The sequence below is a fragment of the Physeter macrocephalus genome, chromosome 16, assembly GCF_002837175.3.
Source record: "Physeter macrocephalus isolate SW-GA chromosome 16, ASM283717v5, whole genome shotgun sequence".
Lineage (NCBI taxonomy): Eukaryota > Metazoa > Chordata > Mammalia > Artiodactyla > Physeteridae > Physeter > Physeter macrocephalus.
In genome coordinates this window covers 61,629,302-61,640,471 of record NC_041229.1, presented here as the reverse complement: position 1 = coordinate 61,640,471, position 11,170 = coordinate 61,629,302, and the positions used below count along the sequence as shown (strand labels likewise).

At 39.4% G+C, this 11,170-nt stretch overlaps 1 protein-coding gene across 1 annotated transcript in view; it reads right to left on the bottom strand.

Annotated features, from left to right (window-relative positions):
* Positions 1-11,170, bottom strand: part of DNHD1 (dynein heavy chain domain 1) — a 78,264-nt gene that overhangs the window by 56,329 nt on the left and 10,765 nt on the right. The window contains 4 exon segments of the mRNA XM_007102994.3: positions 2,333-2,384; positions 2,520-2,657; positions 2,767-3,021; positions 10,478-10,634. Coding sequence (XP_007103056.2) covers positions 2,333-2,384; positions 2,520-2,657; positions 2,767-3,021; positions 10,478-10,634 — 602 coding nt within the window.

The following is an 11,170-nucleotide window of genomic DNA, read 5'->3' as shown; positions in this document are numbered from 1 at the left end:
TCCCTTTTGTTTCTTGATGAGTCTGGCTAATGGTTTATCAATTTTCTTTATCTTCTCAAAGAACCAGCTTTTAGTTTTGTTGATATTTGCTATTGTTTCCTTCATTTCTCAAAAAGATATTCCGATCTTGGTAGGATATTGCCATAGTAAAGTTAAAGTAAGAACTTCAAGGTAATAGTTCCTGAACTTGACACCTCAGATGAGAAAAATGATTATCTGATTGTATTTCTCAGTTTTAAGCTGAAGAATATTCCCGATAAGACTGTAAGAGCATCCGATAGTAACATTAATAACCTCTTTTGGGTCTCAAAATGTTCCAGTTCTAAGACTGTCCTCTGGAAAATGTCATAGAACGTAGCTTATAAACAGAGAATATGTTACAAGCACTTTATTAGTAAAGCACTGGGTATTCTTCTAGGGACTAGAATCTAGTAAATATATAATTTTCTGTTATAAGGGGCTTATTTTTCATATTTTTGGGTGTAAATGGAGGTACTGAAATCATTTTGTAATTTGGTTAAAATGCCATACAAATTTTGCCTCATTTAAGTAAAAGATTTCTCAGATGAATGTATTTCTTAAAGACTACTTGTAGTGTTTTACCTGCTACATGTTTATTGTATATTATATTAATTTTCATAAAGAACTTACAGAAAAATCCCAAATCAGAACTTTGATTCTGGTTCCTCCACGATATTAACTTGATTTTCCATGCTGATCTTGTTTTTTTCCTTCAAATTCTGATTTTGAAAAATCTCAAACATGTAGAAAAGTTTAAAGGTTCTACACACTCCTTTCTTTATCTATCCACTTAGACTCAACAATTATTAACATTTTGCCACATTGCTTTTCTTGTTTTTCTTTCTATTTTTCTTTTCCCTAAACTATTGGTTTGGCCAAAAAGTTCATTCAGGATTTTCCATAGTTATGGAAAACCCCAAATGAACTTTTTGGCCAACCCAATACTTGCAAGATATGAGTATTGTGACACTTCACCCCTAAATACATCAGTCCCTGATGCTTTTCTAAAAGTAGAAGGGATAACCTAAGACATTGCAAGTGAATATTCTCACTTTCACTAGAATTTAGAATAAAAGTTTAAGGGGTTTTTGTTTGTTTGTTTTGCCAGTCAAAGGAAAATACTGGAGCATATGCATAATGTGAATTAGTACATCATATAATGAGGAAGCACTATGAAATGTATGATTTACTTAAATCTTTAATACTACTACTAATAAGATACTATCTGTAACATGTACTACTATGTGCTGAGCACTGTTCTAAACATATTACTCTTTTATTCTTCAAAACAATGCTGCAAGTGAGGTATTTTTGTTTTCCCATTTTACAGATTAGTGAACTAGCCTGTCTGATTTCAGAGCCCTTCCTTTTTCCACTATACCAGGTAAAACAAACATCAATAATCTCTATTGATTAATCTAGATTCGCTTGAGAAAAAAATGTGCCGCAACTGGTGTGATTTGTTAAAGACACAGGCTCGGGAATTCCCTGGCGGTCCAGTGGTTAGGACTCCGAGTTTCCACTGCAGGGGGCACTGGTTCGATCCCTGGTCGGGGAACTAAGATCTTGCATGCTGTGAGGCGTGGCCAAAAAACAAACAAAGAAAAGAAAAACACAGGCTCCTTTCAATGACCCTTTTTCTTCCTTGTCACCTAATTCCTAAAATTAACCTGGTGTCTTTACATCATCTTAATGAAAACGTACTAGTTGAATGGGAAAATGAAAAAGCACCTACATGTCAGAGGTGACTGAATGCATTTAATGGTTTTATCTATGACAGCGTGAGTATTCCAAATAAAGGGAATGTGAAGGTGTATTTCCTCCGTGATGATTTACTAGTTTGAGGATTGATAATCAATGATAACTGGTAACTATAAAATAGCTCAATAATACTAATGAATTATTCTATATGAAATGAAAAAGAGCTGCATGAAATAAAGCAAATATTGAAGAGGCAGAGTTCTTCAAACAAGTACAAATTAACTTAGCAATCAAATCCAACTGTAAATGAAATGCCATTATGACATTAGAGAAAAACCTCATGGAGCTAGGACAAATCAGAGGACAATGTATTCACACTCTTTCATACACCTCTCACTACACTCATGTGAGTGCACACACATACACATAGGCACATGCACGAGTGAGCAAAAACATGCCTCCACTCTCCTACCCCCCAACACATGTGCAGACCCAGGTTAGAGCTGCTCCATCCATGCCCAGTGCCTGACTCTCTGGCCATTAGGACACTGCACGTGTCCTTCTCCCTCCTTCCACCCTTCCTCCCCACTGCCTAGGGCTCCTTAAATACCTTCAAAATACAGGGAATCCCAGAAGGTCTTCGGGTCTGTACACTGCATTACCTTCATGCCAAGGTACAGAGAAGAGGCAGAAATAGCAAACAATGAGGGTTCAGACCAGACTGAGAGCTTCTGATTACACAGAGGATATAGGAACTGGGAATTCCTACAGGCAGCCCCCTGTCCAATCCAGAATACCTTCAGGGCAGAGACCTTCGTAGACCTTAGGCCCCCAGTTATAATCTGGATCATATTTTCAATACAGGGCTCATGTGACAGCTGGCCACAACTGTCAAAGACCAGCTGCGCTGAGAGAAAGGGTTTCTGCCTTGGGGCCTGTAAAGGAGGGTCAAGAGAGGTTGTGGGGCTAGATGTCAGTATCCACTCCCTACCAGCTGGCCCCTGACTGCCCGCCAGCCTCCACACATGCCACCCACCACCTCACTTGCAAGATGTTGGCCACAAAAGAGGTTATCTCGTCCTCTATGATGGACACGAGGTTCTGGCAAATCATGTAGTCTACCAGGCGGGCCAGTTGTCCCATCTGCAGCAACCAGGCTTCTGCTTGCTTCAGCTTCTGCTGCAGCTGCTGGCACTGCACCCTCTGAAGGTATAGGGAGCCCTGGCCTGGCCTGATCCTCTTGCAGCTTTTTACTTGCTCCTGCAGGCCCTGTTGCATGTGGTATGTATCCTCGTGAATCTGTTAGAATAGACAGTGGAAAATTCACTGGAGCAAGGGGGATGGAGACCAAACTGGCCACCCACTGGCCTGTTGCAAAGCTCTCAGGTCATGGACCCTAAAACCTAGATATACACATGAATGGCTCCTTTTTAGTAGAGATTGGCCCTGGAAATCTTTAAGTGACCAGAGAAGATGTGAAATGGAGAACATACATTGAGAGGCTACAGTGCGTTATTTTGATAGGCCAGGCCTGTCTGCTAAAAGCCCCCAGGATGGAACTCAAATAGAAAATTTGTGCATGTATAAATAGAGAGATTCACAATGCATAGATTAGACAAAGAAAAAGAGAGACTGGCTAAGTAAGGTTCAGCAATTATTCCAGGATATGGAGTCCAATCACTAGGCCTGGGTGATGTGGCCTGCTGACCAGCACAACACTGCCTTCTGTGAGAGTAGAAGCTGTCTCTGGCTACTGACATAGACTTTCTAGTGGGGGACAGGGAATAGGGTTAAAAGCCTGGGGACCTCTTTGTGGGTTCTTCTCACAACTGGGAAGTTCCTCAACCTACAAAGGCTGCTGATAGTTGCCACCTCTGGGCCTGTCCTGTTGAGGAACAGAGGAGAGACACCAGAAAGACATATTTGGCCAGATGGACCTTTTGTCCTTGCTGCTCTCCTCTTCTTTCTGATGCTCAACAGAGCTTGTGATTAGAACTACAGGTGTCTGTGGATTGTATTCTGCTAACTCTGAGCTCAGATCCCAGTCTTCTGAGATCCAGACACAAGGCAGTTGAGACCTAAGCTAGGCATGTCACATACGGACATGCCTTGGACTTGGCGAGGTGTCCTCTTCTGCGCTCTAGCAATACTCTCAATACCCAGTGCTTCCCACGTCATAGTCCTTAGTCCAGTGCACCATTATCTATTCGTGTGACTCATCCACTACACTGTAAATTCTCCAAGGAGGCCTCCGTCACACCTTATTTCATGTCTCCACTGCTTAACACAGTGCCTGGCATGGCCAGTTCCACAGTAAATGTTTGTAAAAAGAATGTACCACCTCACATTGCAAGGGCTTACTGAGTGACAACTAGGATAAAACCATAAAAACAACAACAACAATAATTATTGGGTTGGCCAAAAAGTTTAGGTTTTTCCATAACATCTTATCAGTATATGTTTTTAAAACCTCATCATTAGGGGCAATATCTTTAGAGTTCTAAGGAAATTTTTAAAACCTAGGATACTGTATCTAGCCACCGTATCACTGAAGTTTGAGGATGAATAAAGACATTTTTAGATATACAAAGACTAAAAATTCACCATCCACAGATTCTCTCTGGAAAAAAAATAAACAACAGTATATTCCTGACAGAGGAAAATGAATACAAGAGGATAAAGCGGTCTACAAGAAGCTCTGATGAGCAAAAAACAATTTGTGAAACACATTGTTAATTCTAAATGAGTAGCTATAAAACAAGAATGTTCATAACAATCTAGAACTAAATTTCCAGGAGATATCAATAAAAGCATAATGAGAAGGGTAGAGGGTGGGGAGAGGAAGAGAGGAGAAAAGGAAATTAGAAGAGTGCTAAGGTTTTATTCTGCTTAGAAGAAAGATACAGACACAAACTCAACTTGGCATTCATTCAGTCAACAGATATTCACAGAGCACCTACTATATGGCATACGCTATAGTAAGCAATAGAGACATATTAGTGAATGAAACAGATTAAAATCCCTACCCTCTTGTTGGGGGGCATACAAGAAACATAATAAATAAATAATATACAATAAACATATAAATAATAAATTTATATTGTATGTGAAAATTATAAGTGCTGTGAACAAAACAACAGAGCAGGAAAAGAGGATCAGGAGTGCTCATAATAAAGGAGCTTTTACAATCTTAAATAGGGTGACTAGAGAAGGCCTCTCTGAGTGGGTATTTTTAGGAAAAGACATGAAAGAAACATTGTTATAAAAATATAAATTGAACAGCTACCTCTGTTAGGCAGGTGTATAAATGTCTTACATAGGCATTCAGCTGCAAGGAAGAGAAAACCAGAAAAAGTATGGCTTAAGCAAGTAAAGGTTTATTTAATGCAGTAAGAAATCCATGGATGGCATATTGCCCCAATAATATCAGTCAGAACAAAGCTCCCTCTATCTTCCTCTTCTTCCATCCTCCATATGCCTTTCACCCTCATCATGGTGAGATGGCTTCCCCAGCACCAGAAATTTCATCCAAGGGTTAGGCAATAAGACAGGAGTAAAGGTCCAAAAAGATATTCCAGTTGGATCTGCCTCTTTTTAAAAGTTTTCCCAGTGACTTCCACTGAAGTTTCATTGCCCAGAACTGAGTTACAAGCCTTTCTCCAGGTAGGAGTCTAAGAAAAGAAATAAAATCAAGATTCTGAAACTAAGAGAGATGAGTAGACACTGAGTAGTTCCTGGGTAACCACGAGAAGAATAAAATGTATAACATCCAAATCATAAGAGGATAGCAATAGCAACAAAAATGTAAAACAACCCATCGAAGGAGAAGAAACACAAGGAAGAATCAAACAGAAATCACAGGAAATAGAAAACACCAAAATGAGATGGGAAAAACAAATCCAAGCCTGTACATATACCCTCAGACTAAACGTTTTCCAGCTCTTTCTAAGAGATATATATAAAACAAAGTAACAAAGGGAGGTTGAAAACAAAGGGATAGAAAAAGACAGTTCAAGCAAATGCTTGATGCTGTTAATATCAGACAAAAGAGAACTCTAGTAGAAAAGTAGTAATAAAAGTGAAGACATTTTCATATCAATAAAGTTATGAATCTTTATGCACATAACAACATGATTTTGAAATACATGTTGCAAACTGAAAGAACAAGGAGACATTAATAAATCTACAGTCATAGGAGGGGATTTTTAATGTATATCTCTCAGTGACCACTAAATGTGATGTATGATTCTGGATTGGATCATAAAGCAGGGAAGAAAACATAGTAAAAAAGGACATTATTGAAATAATTGGCAAATTTTAATAAGGATTGTGGGTTAGATGGTAGAACATATCAAAGTGAAATTCCTAATTTTTTATAATTGTACTATAGTTATAAAAGAAAATGTCCTTGTTCTTACAAAAAACACACTGGCACATTTAGGGGTAAATGGACTTGATGTCTGCAACTCACTCTCAGATGGTTCAGCAAAATAACGTATATACACATAGGGAAAGAAAAAGAGCATAAATGATAACATAAAAGGGACAAAAATAACCATCTGGGTGAAAGGTATATGAGAGTTTATTACACTGTTCTTGCAACTCTCCTAATAAGTTTGAAATTATATCAAAATTAAAAGGTACACAAGGAAGGAAAGAAGGGAGGAAGGAAGGAAATGGGTTTATCCCAGTAATGCAAAGGTGGTCTAACACTGACAATTCACCATATTAACAGACTAAAGGAGAAAAATCCCATGATCATCTAAATAAAAGCAGAAAAAAAAAATCACTGGACAAAATTCAATACCCATTCATGAAAAAAAACCTCTTAACAAACTAGGAATTGATGGAAACTTCCTTAAAAATTGGTAAGAGTGTCTACCAAACACTCGCATTTAATATCATTATTTATTTGTTTCTAATCTATTTGAGTTATTCAGTAATGCTACATTTTTTTTTTTTTTTTTTTTTTTTGTGGTATGCGGGCCTCCCTCTGTTGTGGCCTCTCCCGTTGCGGAGCACGGGCTCCGGACGCGCAGGCTCAGCAGCGGCCATGGCTCACGGGCCCAGCCGCTCCGCGGCACGTGGGATCCTCCCAGCGAACCCGGTTCCCCTGCATCGGCAGGCGGACGCGCAACCACTGCGCCACCAGGGAAGCCCCAGTAATGCTACATTTTAATGGGCATCAGCAGCATGTTTTTATTTAGCACAGATTACAAGCGTGGTTCTGTAACAATTCAGTTGCCAGCTGTGTTGATTACTCATCCTCCCTCACTAACCACCCCCACCTTTGGGGTGACTGCCAACAGGGACAGGTTCCATTCACTCCACATAGCACCACAAAAAGAGGGAATTGTTGCATTTGCTTTTCCTTCCACTCTTTTTATGGTGATTTTTTTAAACATTAACTTTAATATAGACACATTTATTATTTTTATGGTTTATAATTTTTATATTTTAAGAAACTCTGAGATGATAAAAATATTATCCCATAATATCTTCTGAAAGCTTTTTGGATTTTTTTTCATACTTAATGTCTTTTATCCACCATGAATTAATTTTTTTCTTTTTTTTTGGTTGCGTTGGGTCTTCGTTGCTACACACGGGCTTCCTCTAGTTGCGGTGAGCGGTGGCTTCTCTTCGTCGCAGTAAGCGGCCTTCTCTTTGTGGTGGCTTCTCTTGTTGTGGAGCACGGGCTCTAGGCGCGCGGGCTTCAGTAGTTGTGGCTTGCGGGCTCTAGAGCGCAGGCTCAGTAGTTGTGGCACACGGGCTTGCTCTGAGGCATGTGGGATCTTCCCGGATCAGGGATCAAACCCGTGTCCCCTGCATTGGCAGGCGTATTCTTAACCACTGCGCCACCAGGGAAGCCCCACCAGGAATTAATTTTTGTGTATGGTATAGCAACTATTAGAAAACAATAATGCTTTAAAATACCTTTTATAATAGCAACAAAAAATATCAAATATCTAGTAATAAATCTAATGAAATATTTTCGAGACCTCTAAAGGAAACCTACAAAACCTTGTTAAGAGTGATTAAAGAGGGACTTCCCTGGTGGTGCAGTGGTTAAGAATCCTCCTGCCAATGTAGGGGACACGGGTTCGAGCCCTGGTCCGGGAAGATCCCACATGCCGCGGAGCAACAAAGCCCATGCGCCACTACTACTGAGCCTGCGCTCTAGAGCCCGCGTGCCACAACTACTGAAGCCCGCACGCCTAGAGCCCATGCTCCACAACAAAGAGAAGCCACCGCAATGAGAAGCCCGTGCACAGCAACGGAGAGTAGCCCCTGCTCGCCGCAACTAGAGAAAGCCTGCGTGCAGTAATGAAGACCCAACGCAGCCAAAAATAAAATGAATTAATTTTTTAAAAGAACATTAATTTAAAAAAAGAAAAAAGAAATCAAAATAAATCAAGAGATCCATGTTCCCGGATTAGGAAACTAAATATTGTTAGGATATCAATTCTCCCCCAAATTGATCCATAGATTCAAAGCAAGCTAATAAAAAAGTTTCCAGTAAATTACTTTGTGGAAATTAACAAGCTGACCCTAAAATATATATGGAAATTCAAAGAACCTAGAATAGCTAGGGAAATCTTGAATAACAAAAAGCTGTAGGACCTAACAACACCAGATATTAAGAATTATTATAAAGCTACAATAATTAAGATAGCATGACACTGACAAATAGATAGACAAATAGATTAATGGTACAGAACAGAGTCCAGAAACAGACCCACACATACACAATCATCTGATTTAAGAAAAAGACACCACTGTCATTCAGTCGGGAAATGGAACTCTTTTCAATAAATGAGAAAAATAAACCTTGACTCTCACCTCACACCATGCATACAAATTAATTTGAAATGTATCATACACCTAAATGTAAAAGATAAGGTAATAAAATTTCTAGAAGAAAACATAGGAGAATATGGGGTAGGCAAAGATTTCTTAAACCCGAACCCAAAGGACACTAACCAAAATAATAATAATAATAATAATAAAATGAACTTCAAGAAAATTAAGAGCTTCTGCTCGTCAAAAGATACCATTAAAATAGTAAAAAGGTAAGCCACAGACTAGGATAAAATGTCCACAATATGTATATATTTGATACCAACTCATATCCAGAATATATAAAGAACTCCTACAAATTAGTAGGAAAAAACCCCAGACAACCCAATCAAAAATGAGCAAAGGTTTGACACTTCAGAGAAGAGGGTACCAAAATGGCCAATAAAAATATGAAAGGATGCTCAACATCTGGTAAAGAAAAAAAGTAAACTATTAAATGCAACCACACAATGCTTCTCTTGGCGTCCTCCCCTCCATCGCAGGTAGGGGTGGTTTGGAGAAGATGCAGATAGACAGAAGCTAAGAAAAAACAGCCAGTATTTTTTAAACTGCATTTTCTATCTTAATGGCAATGAATGCTTAGAATACAACAGTGCAAAAAACTCATAGACAGGTTCTACCTTCTGCTACAGGTTTCCAGCTGTAGCCCAGAATTTGCTTTTAAACTCCAAAGTATAGTTTCCACCTTATGAACCCCTGAATTACAAACATCCTTAACATAAGGAATAAACTTCAGAGAAGAGGGTACCAAAATGGCCAATAAAAATATGAAAGGATGCTCAACATCATTGGTGATCACAGAAACACAAATTAAAACCACAATAAAATACTACTGTACACTCACCAATTTGGCTAAGATTAAAAACCTTTACACTCCCAAGTGCTGATGAGATCACAAGACAACTATAAGTCGGATGGGAATGTAAACTGGTACAACTACTCTAGAAAACTGTTTGGCACTGTAAAACATACATAAACCCTATTCCAGCAATTCCACTCCTAGAATATATACCTCAAAGAAATGAGTGTTTATGTCCATCAAAAGACATACAAAAATGTTCATAACAGTTATTCACAGTAGTAAAAAACTGGAACCAACATAAGTGTCCATCAATAGGAGAATTAACAAATAAATTGTGGTACATTTTTATAGTAAAACACTATATAGCAATACAAAAGAGTGAACCACTACTACCTGCAATGTTATGGATAAATCTCACTAACATAATGTGGAGTGGAAAAAAGCCAGACGAAAAAGAGCACATGCTGCCTGATTCCATTTACATGAAATTCCAAATCGGACAAAATTAATCTATGGTGACAGAGGTCAGAGTAGTGGTTACCTTTGTGGAGGCACTGATGAGAGAGGTACCAGGGAGCTTGCTGAGGTGCTATAAATGTTCTATATCTTGACCTGCTGGTAGTTACATGGGTGTATACATATGCAAAAATTTCAATAAACTGTACTTAGGTGGCATGTACCACAGATACAAAGTAGGCACACGAAGGAAGAACTCCATGACTGGATGCTTCTACCAGCCACAGTGGCCTGTCAAAGGTTCAAGATATGCTCAGAGATGAGCATAGCAGCACGAAAGATCAGAATTCCAACCCTCAAATTCTCTAATGCTCCTGGCACGAACAACTGAAAAAAACAGACGTTGTTATGTTCCTTTTCCTCTCTGCTCATGGCCTTAGGAAAAGGTTGAGTCCAAGTCTCTGCCTACCTGTTATTAATCCATCCACCTAGAGCAGAGACTGCTGTTGCTGGACAGGACAATGGCTCTGAGCCAACTGCAGAGTCCAGAACACACAGGGAAGCTTAAGCCAAGAGAAGGCTGAAACACTGGCAAGTTCAGCTTGGAGAAAAAGCTCACAATAAATCGGAGCCTCTTACCAGATGAAGGATGGATGTGCAGAGATGCAGGCAGCGATGGAGCAGCCGCAGAGCGTTGTGGTTTTCTTTGGCTAGAGCCCGCCGCAGGTCCAGCAACTCATAGCACTGATCTGCTTCATGGGGGAGCCAGGACACAGAGCGCAGCTCCTGCAGAAGCCTGGAATCAAGGACTAAACTGCTCAGAGCCAGTGACTCTGCCCTCTTACCTTGGACACCTTTGACTTCTTCCTAGCCCAGCTCACCTCAGAATGAGCAAAGGTTTAGAGAGATTATAATATTCCCAGTGACCAAAAGTGACAGCCTCCTCTTGAGGGTTCTTTGGAAGAGTTTAAGCCCAGGAAGTTGCTGGCTGGGGAACTCTTTGGGAAAGGCTTGGGGTATGTGCAAACGTTTTTTGTTTTTTTCTGTTTTATGTATTTAATTGTTTTTTAATTTAATTTTATTTTTTTATGCAGCAGGTTCTTATTAGTTATCTATTGCAAATGTTTACACTGAGTTACCTTTCTGCCAGGAAAGAGGGTCAAAGAGATCCCAAGGTGTGACTTAGAAGGAGAGACTGCAGAGGCTTCTTCCATGGAATAGGGGAAGCCAAGGGCCCTAACAGTCTAGATGGACAGGTAGGTTTTATTTTATTTTTTCTTTTTTCTCTCTTTCTTTCTTTCTTTCTTTCTTTCTTTCTTTCTTTCTTTCTTT